This window comes from Monodelphis domestica, chromosome 5 (assembly GCF_027887165.1).
Source record: "Monodelphis domestica isolate mMonDom1 chromosome 5, mMonDom1.pri, whole genome shotgun sequence".
In the NCBI taxonomy this organism is placed as follows: Eukaryota; Metazoa; Chordata; class Mammalia; order Didelphimorphia; family Didelphidae; genus Monodelphis; species Monodelphis domestica.
Genome location: NC_077231.1, coordinates 94,722,189 through 94,737,125, shown reverse-complemented (window position 1 = coordinate 94,737,125; position 14,937 = coordinate 94,722,189). Strand labels below are relative to the sequence as shown.

Genomic DNA, 14,937 nt, shown 5'->3' with positions numbered 1-14,937 from the left:
ACTGCAGCGGCCCAGCGGCCAGCACCCGGCCGTAGACGTCCCGGAAGAGGCTCTCCATGCAGGCGGTCAGGTAGATGGCGGCGTGCTCATGGATGCGCAGCGCCACGCGGCTGTCCACCATCCAGCGGTACACCTTGCCCACGGAGAAGGTGAGCCCACAGCGGGCCGACTTGCCGCGGCCGAAACGGTCACCGCCGGCGCTGCTCATATTGTAGAGGGACAGCGCGGCGAGCGCCGCGGCCGTGCAGTGCGCCGCCAGGCTCCAGGACAGCACGATCTCCATGGCGCTCTGGACCTCGTGCTTGGTGCACTTGGCGAAGCGCAGGCTCAGCCGCTGCGCCTCCTTGGCGATCCGCACCAGCGCCCGGCTAACCAGTGTGGAGAGGCGGGCCAGAGCATCCTTGGGCAGGCCCGGGCCCGTCACGGGCGCTGGGAGGCAGGCGGCTGCCAGGCCGGCCCGCGGCTCCCGGGGACGCAGCAACAGCAGCGCCTCCAGCTCGGGCAGGGTCCAAGGCACGTCCTCGAGGTCGGGCAGCAGCCTGGAGCAGTGCTGGCCCGCACAGTCCAGCACCTCGGAGTCTTCCACCAGGGCAGTGTTGACGGTGTCAAAGCTGTTGTGTCTGCTGTGCATGGAGTCAGCTAGATGCGGCCAGCAGCTCCCTCCATAAGGGTACGAGGACGACGCTGGGTGCGAATCAGAGCAGCACAGCGACAAGTTGGAGGAGCGGACCGAGTCCGCCGCTCCACCATAACCCGAGTCCAGCGTCAGATCTTCCAGCGTCCTCACTACGCTCTTACCTCTCCTGGCCATCGCGGCTGCACTTCATGCTGCTCCAACGAGAAACCAACCCGGGCAGGGAAAGCCAGAAAAAGAAAGGCAGAGCGTGAGGAGGGAGGAGAGAGCAGGAGAGAGGGGGAGCAGACAGGGAGTAGAGCCCGGCCCGCCCCGCAGCCGCCGCCGACGCCTCTGAGGCTCACTTTTGCTCCAGCCGCAGAACTACCAAGTGTTACTACTTTCCCCCTTCCTGGGCCTCTGCCGCCTCCTTTTGCGCACGCAGAGCAGACCCCCAAGTCATCTTCTGTGGCCCCGGAGCGAGAGCAAGATCCTAGGCGCACGAGAACTGCGAGGAGGAGGAAGAGGGCGGCCAGAGCAACCGGGAGTGGGGTGTGGGAATCACACGCAGTTACTTTCCACTTAAAAAAAAAATGAAACAAGGAAGAAAACGAAAAGTCTTTTGCGCGTTTCTCCGTGGGTCCCGGGGCTGGGCTCGCTTCAGTAGTAAAAGCCAGGTATCGGTCCGCTCAGACTACCACGACTGCAGCAAGAGCGGCCGGACGCCACTGCTGCCGCTGCTGCAGCACCGCTGGCCGGCCCTCCTACCCGCCTGTCCGCCTGCCTGCCCGGCGCAGTCTCGCAGTCCGAGCCCTGCACTGCACTGGAGCGGGGAAAGCAGATCAGCAGCAGCGACCAAGCAGCCAGCCAGCCCTCTCTCTACCGTAGCCGCAAAAGCAAGCCAGCCAGCTGGGGAAGGACGTATGTAAAGGAGGGCGGCAGAGAGAGCCAATGGAATGGGAGCATGCTAATGAGCTCCCTCTCTTCCTCCTTCTCCTCCCCCCCTTTTCTTTTCCCCTTTTTCGTCAGTTTCTTCGCCACCAGCAGCACCTACCACCACTCCCCCCTCTCTCTTCCTCCCCTACCCCCCCACGCCCCAATCTAGCCGCAAGAATAGGGGAGCTTCCTTTACGCTTGGGAATAGGCGGTATTGGGCACCAGCACCCCAGTACCGAACGTGCATCGTTATCCGCAGCCCATTTGGTCTGAGGCACATTGACACGCCATCCTCCGGCTAGCGTAGACACTGAGCCCCGGACGCAGACGCTTCAGCCTTCTACGCTTGCCTGTCTGGCTCTGGCTTTGCAGGGTCTCCTCTCTGCCTCCCCCTTGGCTGTTTTGGTTTTTAACTTTGCCTCTCAGCCAGCGAGGAGCTTCCTCTTCTCTCTTCCTTCGCCCCTCCCGGGGATCCAAGACAAACAACTGCGTTCCAGGAATAGGGAGGCTAATTCAGGCGCAGGTCTTACCCCATCAGGGGAAAAGAAATCGGAAACCCGGGCAAACTGAGTTAGGGCTTGCAAAAGCAGCAGCTGCGAAGGAATCTCTTCGTAATCCCTGCGGAGCAGCTCCAGCCCGCGAGCATCCCAGGGATTGTTTTCGAGGCACCTTTCAGGTTGTGCCACAGAAGAGGCTGCTGCTGCCCATCTCTCCCGCCGTACTAGTGGCCCCGCTTTGGGTACGCAGGGCATCTTCGGGGAGCTGAGCAAGAAGCGCAGGGCCCCAGTTCAGTTTATTAAGCTCACACCCAAGAGCCCCCACTTTCTTCACGCTCACTTTGCAGCATAAAAAAACAAAAGCTCTTTAAAAATAAGAATTCCTTGCACATGTTCACACATGTTATCATGTGTTGCCATTTATGTTATTAAAAACAGGCTAACTTTTTTTTTAACCCTTACCTTCTGTCTTAGAATCTACTGGTTCCAAGGCAGAAGAACAGTAAGGGCTAGGCAATGGGAGTTATGTGACTTGCCCAGGGTCACACAGCTAGGAAGTGTCTGAGGCCAGATTTGAGCCCAGGATATGCCATCTCCAGGTCTGGCACACTCTCCATTGAACCACCTAGCTGCCCCTGCAGGCTGACTTTCAATTCTAACATGACAATTTTTTTTCCTAATGTTCATTTAGGTGGTAGGGCTTGAGCAATTAGGGATCTCAGATACCCTTTAGTCTAATTGCCCTGTTTTATAAATGAGGAAACTGAGGCCCGGAGAAATTAGATGTTCACCCAATGACCCACAAGCAATAAGTTTCAGAAGGGAAATTAGAACCCAGGTACTCCACTGTTCCATATTTCTCTTGGTATTCTTCCTTTGAAAAATTCTTCCAGTCTTGGGGTCAAATGTGATCTCAGATACTTCCTAGTTGTGAGACCTTAGGCAAGTCACTTAACCCCTAGTCCTTCCTTACCTTCTGCTTTGGAACTGATACTTGTATCCAGCCTAAGACAAAAGTCAAGGATTTTTTAAAAAGTAAAGCCTCTCCAGCTATTAAAATTAACCACACTTCTGTAACTATATAGATAATCTTCAAAAGTTGCCTGGAGGCCAGTGACTGACCCAGGGTAGCATGAGTGTGTGTCAGAGTCAGGATCTGAGCTGAGATTTTTCTGACTCCTAGACCCATTGTTGTTATTCGGTAGCCTCAGACTCTTCATGACCCCATTTGGAGTTTACTGAAATGTTTTGCTATTTCTTTTCCAGCTCATTTTACAGATGAAGAAACTGAGCAAAGAGGATGAAGTGACTAGTCCAGGGTCTCACAGCTAGTAATGTATGTGTGTGTTTTGTTGTTGTTCAATGATGCCTGACTCTTTGTGATCCCATTTAGGATTTTCTTGACAAAGATATTGGAGTGGTTTGCCATTTCCTTCTCCAGCTCATTTTACAGATAAGGAAACTCAGGCAAACAGTGAAGTGACTTGCCCAAGGTCACACAGCTAGTAAGTATGGGAGTCCAGATTTAACTTAAGAAGATGAGTCTTCGTGACTCCAGACCTGGCCCTCAGCACTCTATCCACTGTGCTACCTAGCCATCCTCTACCCATTAAATCTAACTGCCTCTCAAATCCCTATTGAGCTTCAGTGAGAACAAGGAACCTTACCCATCTGTAGGCCTTCATGGTTCTCATTTTCTTCATAGGATCTTACAGCTAGAATCAACTTCTATCATCATCTAGTCCCGACTCTAATATTTTGGAGATCTGATGAATTGGAGGCCTGGAGGCATGAAGTGACTTTGCTCATGGTCACAACAATAGCAAGCATTTAAGACAGGATTTGAACCCTAGTCTTTGAATCCTGAGCCAGTCCTTTTACCACTATCCCACACTCCCTCCACAGCCCTATGAAGGAAGGAGTATAAATATTATTTCCCCCTTTTGTAGATGAGGGAATAAGGCTAAGATTCTTCCTGACTGGGTGGTGATACTGGGTTCTCAGATATTATCTGGCAGATCCAACTGAGGAACTGGATACCTATAGTCCCAAGACCAAGCCAGAAAAATCTAAGAGCTGATAGCTCTTTTGGTAAAAAAAAAAGTTTTCAACTTTTAGAACAGTTTAATTTGTTGGTGGGGCAGGTAGGGGGGTACAATGAATAGCACCAGTCCCTGGAGTCAAGAAGACCTGAATTCAAATCAAGCCTCAAGCTCTAACCATTTGTGCGACCTTGGACAAGTCATTTCACCCTATTAGCCTCAGTTTCTTCTTCTGTAAAATGAACTAGAAATGAAAATACTTTATCTATGCTAAGAAAACCCCAAATGGGGTCATAAAGAGTTGGACATGACTTTTTAAAATGGTTGAATACCAGCAAGGACAAACTTGTTGGCAGAAATAAGATCCAATACCCAAGACTCCACCTATATCATCAGTTCTTCCCACTAGATTTGTGATCTCATTAATGTGGGTATTTCTCACAATGCAGATCTCAAGCCATCCATATATGCTTAACCTTCTTGATTTTTATCAATGTGCTCCCATAAATTTACCAACAGAAATTCATCCAATGTAGTAGGGACCTTGCTTGAATTCTCTTGATATTTGGGGTTCTTCTACTGCTGCTCCTACTACAACTTCTATACTACTGCTAATAACAATAACATTTCTTTAACACTTACTATATGCTAGGACATTTTGCTAAATGCTTTAAGATTATTATCTCATTTGATCCTCCCCTTAGGAGGTAGATGTTATTATTCTTTCAGATTTACAGGTGAGAAAAAACTAAGACAAAAAGGACTCAAGTGACTTGCCCAGAGTAACACAGTTAGGAAAAGCCTGAGACCTGATTTGAACTCAGTTCTTCCTAACTCCAGACCTAACAATCTATTCACTTTGTCACCTACTTGATGCCATACTATCTTGTAGTTGTTCAGTCATTCAGTCATATCCAATTTGATGAACCCATGGACCAGCTGACCATGAGGGTTTCTAGGCAAGGTACTAGAGTAGTTTGCCATTTACTATACTAGTACCATACCATAGTAAATATCCATCTCTAAAAGCTTTGACTGATATGGTTAATTGGTATCAACTGATAATCCACAGAGGAAGCACATTGGTGGGGGCTCATAAGCTAGAATAATAGAATGAAATTCCACAATCTCTAAATTCTAGAGTTTGCCTCCAGTACCTTGAAGGAAGATGTGTTAATCTCCTTTACTAGGAACAAGACTTTCTGGCATAAATAAGAATCAGAAAACTACACAATTTGGATGTACCTTCCACCCCTTCAGCTTCTCTCACTAATTGACCAATTCCTTTCAAAAGATTCATTTTAAGAAGGGGGCCCAGGCCAGTTGTATTTTCATCCTTCTCTAGACTCCACTCCTGACTCTTAGATTTTCTCTACAATGTACCTGGAAGTTTCATCTCTGGTCCCCACCCTCCATTTCTTTTCAGCTTTCTTTTATGAATTGTCTTTCTCCTTTTGAATGTAAGCACCTTGAGGACAGGGTGGTATCCCCATTTCTTGGGACAGTGTCCAATAAATAAAAGCTTCTTGGTGTGACTTTGAAGTAGCCCCAGACGAAGTGTGGCACACACAAATAGCCAGAGAAAGAAACACAACATTCGTGGCTCAGAGAGTTTCCAGAAAAATACTGTATAAGGTCTGATAGAAGAAAGACCAGCGGGGGCAGCTGGGTAGCTCAGTGGATTGAGAGCCAGGCCTAGAGATGGGAGGTCCTAGGTTCAAATCTGGCCTCAGCCACTTCCTAGCTGTGTGACCCTGGGCAAGTCACTTGACCCCCATTGCCTAGCCCTTACCACTCTTCTGCCTTGGAGCCAATACACAGTATTGACTCCAAGACGGAAGGTAAGGGTTTAAAAAAAAAAAAAGAAGAAAGACCAGTATTCACTAAGGAAAAAAAAAAGGGGGGGGGACATTGACTTCAGTTCCTATAAAGTGAAGGGGCTGGATTCCAAAATCTATGCTTCCCCTGAATTCAGTAGAGTTGGGGAGAAGGAAAGGAAATGCAGGAATCTGGAATAATATGGACAAATGCATGTAGATGGGAAATAGAAGGGAATGGTAAGAGGTCTCCAAAAATTTGGCCAGTGTCCAAGGCTTTAAAGAGTTGGATGAGTAGAATAAGGATGATATTAGAAATTAAGTCTTATTATATTAGTTTAGAGCTAAAAATGAAGAAGCTGGCTTGAGCAAGAATTGCAGTTTGAAAAGATCTGGGACAGTTTAAAATGTTGACAGTTTAATGGTTTTTCTGTGGCAGTTGGTCTCTGGGAGGGAGTTAACAGTTAACTCTCTCAGAGTGGTAGAAGCAGGTGACATCTTTTCTCTCTTCACTGTCTGAAGTGGAAGGAAAGGAGGGAAAACCTGAAGGAACTAAGTGATTTTCCTTTTCCAACTTGCAAAACACTAGTGGCTGTCTGTTCCTGTTTTGTAAATTAATTTTATACCTGAGAAGACCAAAGAAAGACCTGGTCTTTGGTTGGAATCTGAGTCTGTTAAGGCTGAGCCCCAACTTGGTTCTTGCTGAGGCTCAGCCAGCTAGCCTTTGTTATTTTTATAACTTGGCGACAAAGTTAAGAATTATATACTTCATATGAGGATAATAGTATTTAGTTTATTGTAGAATTGTGAAAATTTGGGTTATTCAGATCAGGAAGGATCAGTGTAGCCTGTGGAAACAGAAGAAGTGGTTCCTTGTGGAACCAGGAAGTTTTGTTTGGATGGAGTTAGAATCCCTTAGAGTTAGAAATCTTTTTATCCTTATATTCTCAACAAATACTTTATTTTTCAATTATCATTTTTACAGTTTGGATAGAATTAGTGGGATCAAGGGACAGCTGGGTGACTCAGTAGATTGAGAGCCAGACCTAGTGATGGGAGGTCCTGGGTTCAAATCTGGCCTCAGACACTTCCTAGCTGTGAGACCCTGGGCAAGTTACTTAACCATCATTACCCAGCCCTTCCTGCACTTCTGCCTTAGAACCTACTCACAGAATTGGTTCTAAGACAGAAGGGGTTTTAAACAATTAGTGGGGTAATGTACATGATTTTTATATGGTCACTGCTTACTCAGAATTCAACCATGGGCCCTCAACCCTATGTAGCCCTGCCTCACTAAGCTTATGAAACTCTGTGGGAGCATGCAAATTCTCCTGCCAGTCCAATGCTTTTTGTTCAGCTCAGCCTCCAAATTAGTTTTCAGGAGCTGAAAACAACAACTGAGAACTCTTCTGTCTGGATTCATCACTATCTCCTTTGCACACTGAGTTCTCCTTCTTGACTGTCAGAAGGCTGAGTCTGAAGACAAGCTAGTCTTGAGGAGGAGGGAGAGGAGAGGGACTCGAAATCTCCCATGGTCCACAGTACTGGTGGGAGAGAACAAAGGATCATGAACCTAAAGCTTCAAGGGACCATGGAGGCCATCTAGTCTTTCCTTTTGCAAGTGAAGAAACTGAGTCAATATGAAAAAAAAATTATAGTTTCATAGATTGAGGAAGTGAAGAAAGAGGAAGAGGAAAAGAGACAAAATATGTTTCATCACAAAAATCACACAGAACAACTGAACTGTAAGAGATCCAGGGGTCACCGAATCCTACCTGTGTGACACTCCTGACAAGCCTCCAGTTGGAGACCTCCAGGGAGGAATAACTCATTACTTCCCTTGGCAGCCTATTCCTTTTTGAGATAATTCTACATGTTTAGAGCAAGCTAAAATATACTGCTCTGAAATCTTTACCCATCAGTCCTAGTTTTCTATTCTTGGATCCAGTAGAGAAAGTCTGATCTCCATAATTTCAATTAGCAATCAACTCAACAAGCATTTGTTAAGCTCTTACTATGCAGAAGGCACTGGTTTAAGATCTGGAGATACAAATAAAGGATAAAAATTGGACCTGCCTTCAAGGAGCTTATGGTTTATTGGTTTTTTTATTCCTTACATTCAGTCTTGGAATCAATACTATGTATTGGTTCCAAGGCAGAAGAGCAGTAAGGGCTTGGCAAGAAGGGTTAAGAGACTTGCCCAGGGTCATACAGCTAGGGAGTATCTAAGGTCAAATTAGAACCCAGGTCTAGGTCTGGCTCTCAATCCACTAAATCACCTAGCTTCCCCCCCCCCCCCTTACCATTTGCTGTTGATGGTAGAGGCATGATATTTCTCATTTTACAGGTGAGAAAACTGAGGTTTGAGAGAGTCCACCAGTCAATATTTATTAAAGTTTAGTGTCGAACCCTGGGATGAGAAGCTAAGGGTACAAAAAGGCTTCCTTTTCTTGGTCCTGCCCTTAAGGAGCTTATATTCTAATGGGAGGAGACAACCCATAAACAAATATGGGAGCCACAGAGAGAAGAGAAGCCACTTATTCTGGGTGAGGTAAAAAAAGGACACCTGGTGATCCCAGGTAAGATGTGAATTGGCCCTTAGAAGAAGTCAGGGAAATGAAGTGAAGGTGGGGACTGGCCTGGAATTCCAGGTAGGGAAGACAGATGCAGGGAAGGGGAAGAAGAGGTTACAGGATGTTAGAGCTCAAAGGGAAAAAGACCTTGAACAGCAGCTAGCTGACCCCACTCACTTTGTCTGTCAGAAAACAAATAAACTGAATAATTTGATATTTTGCATTTTAAAATTAAATTTAAGCATATAAAAAAATGAAATAATTTTCCTGAAATCACATAGGAAGCAGAGCTGGGAGTCAAAATCACGGCCATCCAGTCCCGCTCTTGTTCATTGTCCAATACAACCCAATTGCCTCTCAGGGGGCTGGTGAAATAATCCGGGAAATGAGATGAAGTGGGATTGAGTTAGGATGAAATAGGGATAAAAAGAAGAGGCTAGCTCTAAGGAATATACCCCCAGAGAGTCCTCAGTACACCAACTCTTTGTATCTTGGAGAGACAACAGATTTATGATCTTATTTGGGGGTCAGGAGAGAGCCAGACCTAGACATAGGACATCCTGGATTCAAATGTGACCTCAGACACTTTCTAGCTGTGTGACCTTGGGCAAGTCACTTTAACCCCCATTGCCTAGTTCTTACAGCTCTTCTGCCATGGAGCCAACACACAGTATTTATTCTAAGACAGAAGGTAAGAATTATTTTAAATGCCAATGCCAAAGGCCAGACTCCTTGGGGACAGTGGATTCGAAGTCAATAGATCTAAGTTTAAGGTTCAAAGGTTCCCTAAAAGCACTCAACCTTTTTGAGCCTCGGTATCCTCATTTGAAAAAGAGAAATCACCTTAGATTAGAAACCTCTCTCATAAGGTTACTCTAGAAAGACTGGGAGAGAAAATATACTCTTTGACCCTTTATTGGAGAAAAAAGAGGGAGGAAAGAAAGAGGGGGATAAGCATTAAAGTACCTACTATGTTCCAGGAGCTAAGCTAAGTACTTTAACAAATACTATCTCACTTGTATCCTGAGAGGTGATGCTATTATCATCCCCATTTTACAGTTAAGAAAACTGAGGGAAACAAAGATTAAGGGACTTGACCAGGGTCACACAGCTAAGTATCTGAGGTCAGATTTGAACCTAGCAAGCCCAGACATAATACATGATGGTTCAATTAGATGGCAGTTGTTCTTTCTCTGGTCCAAGTCCTGGGCTGCAATTCAGAAGCTGGACTACTTAGGGAAGGGTCTAGCCTGGATGTAGTTTATTCCTACTCAGCAAAAGCTCTCAGAGGTTGGCTTGGTTCTGGCTATAGATTTCTGAGTTGGAATGATAGGCTGATATAATCTAATAATAATAATAATAATAATATCAAACATTTACATAATATTTGAAGGTTTACGAAGCATATGGCTCCCAGACCTGAACATCATCTTTATACTGAGAGAATAAAGGGCATTTCTCTTTTAAAGATAAAATTCCATTTAGAAACTTTGTGTCTTTGAGTAACACCCTCATCTGTGAAATGGGAATGAGAACCTTCCCTTATTGGATTACTATAGGGAAAAAGCAGGAGTCTATAGAATTTGACCTTCCATACTTCATGAGACCATATGAGACGCTCCATGGAATAATGGTGCAGAGATTTTTTCTTACCCTGGGATCCACTCTCTTGGGCTGGCTTTTTCTATACTTTGATAACTATTTCAAATTCAAACATCTGGTTTCCTTTGGAATCTTATATATATACATAATTTTTTGTTGTTTTATTCATTTAAACAGATTCTTTTAAGAAGTTGTGCAAGATCAGTGGCAACTGCATGGCTCAGTGGATTAAGAGCCAGTCCCAGAGATGGGAGGTCCTGGGTTCAAATCTGACCTCAGACACTTCCTAGCTGTGTGACCCTGGGCAAGTCACTTAACCCCCATTGCCTAGCCCTTACCACTCTTCTGCCTTGGAACCAATACATGGTGTTGATTCCAAGATGGAAGTTGTCCCACCAAAGGGATTCAGGCAGGGGTAAGATGATTTTATTGTTATTATTCAGACATTTCAGCTGTGTTGGACTCTCCATACCCCATTTGGGGTTTTCTTGGCAGAGACACTGGAGTGGTTTGCTATTTCCTCCTCCAGCCCATTTTACAGGTGGGGAAACTGAGACAATCAGGGAAAAGTGACTTGCCCAAGGTCACAAGATAGCAAATGTCTGAGTCCAAATTTGAACTCGGGTCTTTCTGACTCCAAGCCCAACAATCTCTCCACTGTTCCACCCAGTGCCACCTAACCAGCGTGGTGGAGCTGTATCTTAAGAATTAGGAAATTTTTAGTAGCATCTTTGCCACCAAAATCAGCAAAAGTTTCTCGTCAGGGGTTAATTTACTTAGCTGATTGCCTACACTTAAGAAAGTGATGGAGAAAATGTTAATAATGCAGATTAAACTGAAAAGTTTCTCAGGTATATTTTTCCCTTGGAGAATTGATTGCTGAAATATTTACTAGCACTAGCCTGGTCCAGGATCCAAAAAAGGATTAGTCCTTGTTGTTCAGTCATGTATGACTCTTCATGACCACATGGGCATTTTCTTGGCAAAGATACCAGACTGGCTTGTCATTACCTTCTCCAGCTCATTTTATAGATGAGGAAGCTGATGCAAAAAGGATTAAGTGACTTGCCCAGGGTCACACAGCTACTAAGTATCTGACGCTGGATTTGAACTCAGGTAAGACTCCCTAAAGTAGTAGATAGATAAAGTGCTGAACTTGGAGACTGGAGAAGACCCAAATCCTGCCTCAGACACTTACTAGTGGCGAAGATCCTGAGAGAGTCATTGAATGCCTCAGATGCCTCCAAACAAATGAGAGGGTTGGACTTGATGGTCTCAAAGGTTCCTTCTCTCTCTCTCCCAATTTGTGACTTTATAAATCTGACAGTATTTGCTTTTATGGCCAGCAAAGAGACAAAGCTGAAGGAGTTCCAGACTTGGAGGCAAGGGTCCTAGGTTCGAATCGTGGCTTCTAGTACTTATTAATTGTGTGATCTTGAGCAAATGACTCCAATGTCCTGGTTCCCTCATTGGTAGAATAAGGATCAGGAACCAAAAGATCAAACTGGACAACCTTCTGATAGATTTAGAAAGGAAAGGACCTTCCCTCAGTGCACATCTAGTCTGGTCTCATCAAGTTTCAGATGAGGAAACTGAGGCCCAGAGGTGTTAAGTACCTTGGTCAAAAAGTGGCAGAGGCAGAATTTGAACTCAGGGTTGTTTTGTTGTCCAGTTGGGTCTGACTCTTCATGACCCCATTTTGGGTTTTCTTGGCAGAGATACCAGACTGGTTTCCATTTCCTTCTCCAGATCATTTTACAGATGAAGAAACTGAGGCAAATAGGGCTAAGTGATTCGCCCAGGGTCACCCAGCTAGGAAGTATCTGGAGTGGTTGGCTATTTCCTTCGCCATCTTATTTTACAGATGAGGAAACAGAGACAAATTGGGTGAAATGACTTGCCCAGGGTCACACAGCTAACACATGTCTGAGATCAGAATTGAACTCAGAAAAATGAATCTTTTCTCCACCTCGTAGTCACTTCTCCTTCTCCAAGAACAGGCCTTTCCTTCGATGCAAGGCCGGTTATGGGTTTGGGGCCAGGCTTTGATTGACTCCTTCCAGGTGGCATTCTCTTCTGTCTTTGCTGTGGCCCAAATACTGTGGCTAAAGCAATTACTCCCTAAACAGAGCAATTTGTTAAATCTCCAAATGTAGCACGACAAGGCAAGGAGCTTGGAGCTGGGGGGGCTGGGAGAAGGGATACAGATCATGCTACTGCCCAAGCAACCTCCGTGACAGAGTGGGAGGGCCAACGAGAGGCAGGGAAGAAAGTCTTTATCCATCCTGGAGCCCTAAGGACTTTGTGCCTAACAGAAGACAAAGGGCATTTTCTCTTGACTCTTCTGCTCTTGGTTTGACAAGGGGACAGACACCGGACATTCTTCCCCCTGACACCCACCTATGTCTCTGTGAAATGGGCCTGGGTGCAGACGTCATTCGTTTCCAGATTTGGAAACTCAGGCTGCAGAAGTTTTGAAGCCAGCCCAGCACTGATGCTTTGTGAACAAGGAGTGACCTTTGGGACTCAGCTCATCGGTAGCTGAGACAAGACTCTTCTGGCAGTCACAAGACATCTGAAGGTGAAGCAGGTGGAGGAAGGAAGGAAGGAAGGAAGGAAGGAAGGAAGGAAGGAAGGAAGGAAGGAAGGAAGGAAGGAAGGAAGGGAGGGAGGGAGGGAGGAAGGAAGGAAGGAAGAAGAGAGAAAAGAGGAAGGGAAGAAGAGAAGGGGAAGAAAGAGAAGAAGAAAGAGAAGGGAAAGAAAGAGAGAAGAAAGAAAGAAGAAAGAAAGAAAGAAAGAAAGAAAGAAAGAAAGAAAGAAAGAAAAGAAAGAAAGAAAGAAAGAAGAAGAAAGAAAGAAGAAAGAAAGAAAGAAAGAAAGAAAGAAAGAAAGAAAGAAAGAAAGAAAGAAGAAAGAAAGAAGGAAGGAAGAAAGAAAGGAAAGGAAGGAAGGAAGGAAGGAAGGAAGAAGGAAGGAAGGAAGAGAAAGAAGAAAGAAAGAAAGAAAGAAAGAAAGAAAGAAAGAAAGAAAGAAAGAAAGAAAGAAAGAAAGAAAGAAAGAAAGAAAGAGAAAGAAAGAAAGAAAGAAAGGAAGGAAGGAAGGAAGGAAGGAAGGAAGGAAGGAAGGAAGGAAGGAAGGAAGGAAGGAAGGAAGGAAAATAAATAAGGAGGGAGGGAAGGAAAGTGAAAGGAAAAGGACAATAAGAAAAAAAGTCTCTTTTTTTTTCCACTGGAAAAGTAGAAGGGGTGGGAGCTATATTGCATGCACTCTCCAATACAGTGAATATGCCCCTTGGTTTTATTCCGTTTTTCTTTTCCTGTTCTTTATGAAGGAAGAAGGGAACAGAGGTAGAGGTACCGACTTTGATTATAATATTCAAATAAAAGTCATCAATGCAACTTTTTGGAAAGGTGAGGATGCTCTGACTGAAATTTTTGCCTACAGTCTAAAGAATACATCTACCATTCAGGAGATTCCGGAGCCATCCTGGAGAAAGGCAGAATTCTTGAACCTCTGTGTCGGACATCTCAAATGCTACCTGGATAATCTAACCCATATCTGAAAAAGAATTCCTCCCAGGACACCCCTACCAAGAGGCCTCTGCTTAAAGATCTCCAAAGAGGGGGAGCATATGACCATTTGTGGCAGCCTATTTCATTTTGGGACAGCTCTAATTGTTAAAACAAACAAACAAACAAACCTTTATTCTTTTCCCTTCCTGATATCAAGACAAAATTGACCTCTGAAACTTCCCCCTTTCACTTCTTGTTCTGCCCCTTGGGCCCAAACAGAACAAAATGAAGCTTTTGTTCACTTGACCACATTTCAAATCATTAAAGGGGTCTATAGAGTCCTGCCCCAGCCCCATCCCCAAGATTATTTTTCTCCAGGGTAAAATTCTGTTCAACTGATCTGCATAAAGAATTATCCTTGGACCCTCAGGGTCATAGCATCTTACATTTAGAGCTGGAAAGGGACTCAGAGGCTCTCTGGTCCAACTTCCTCATTTTATGGTTGAGGAAACTGAGGCCCAGAGAAAATCCCTTCATTATCATAGAAAATGGAAGATCATAGGACCTTAAGAAAATGTAAAGATCATTTAGTCCAATTTCCTTATTTTATAGATGAGGAAACTGAGAACAAGAGAGGAAACCACTGCCATCAAATGAAATATTTGTAAAGAACTTAACATGGTGCCTGGCACATAGTATAAAATAAATAATTTCTAAATAATTTCTTGCTCCCTTCCCACCCACCCCCATCTAGTCCAACTGTCTCATTTTACAGATGAAGAAATTGAGGTCTAGAGAGGGAAAGTAACTTAGGAGACTAATTCCAAAGCTGAAAGGGATCTCAGAGTCCATCTACATCTATTTTCTCATTTTACAGATGAAGAAACTGAGATCCAGAGATGAAACCTTCACCATCATAGAAAATGGTAGATCCCAGGTCTAGAGCTGGAAGGTAACTTAGAGACCATTTAGTCCAACCCTCTCATTTTACAATTGAGGAAACTGAGTTATTTTGCCCAATGTCATACAAATGCTGTGATCCGTCATGCTTACACCACACGATCTTGGACCTTCCTCAGGAGGCTCCTTGGGAGACCAATTCAATTGAAGCATATTTTGAGACACAAATCCACATTCTTGGAAAATTCAATTCAACAAGTAGTTCTTAAATGTCTTCTATACCACTGGCTAGGCACTACAAGACACAAAAACAACCCACTACATGAAGCTATCCATGTCCTCAAGGAGCTTACATTCCATTGTAGAACCAGCCCAACTCCATGAGAGCTCAGTCTTGCTCTAGAAACCTTGATTGCTGAAAAGGGTCTTTGAGTTCACCTAATGG

At 44.8% G+C, this 14,937-nt stretch overlaps 1 protein-coding gene across 1 annotated transcript in view; it reads right to left on the bottom strand.

Annotated features, from left to right (window-relative positions):
- The window catches only part of ABTB3 (ankyrin repeat and BTB domain containing 3), a 333,469-nt gene extending 331,849 nt beyond the window's left edge, over window positions 1-1,620 (bottom strand). The window contains 1 exon segment of the mRNA XM_056798814.1: window positions 1-1,620. Within this exon segment, the coding sequence (XP_056654792.1) occupies window positions 1-811 (811 nt within the window). The 5' untranslated portion in view covers window positions 812-1,620.
- Window positions 1,621-14,937: the final 13,317 nt, after the last annotated feature.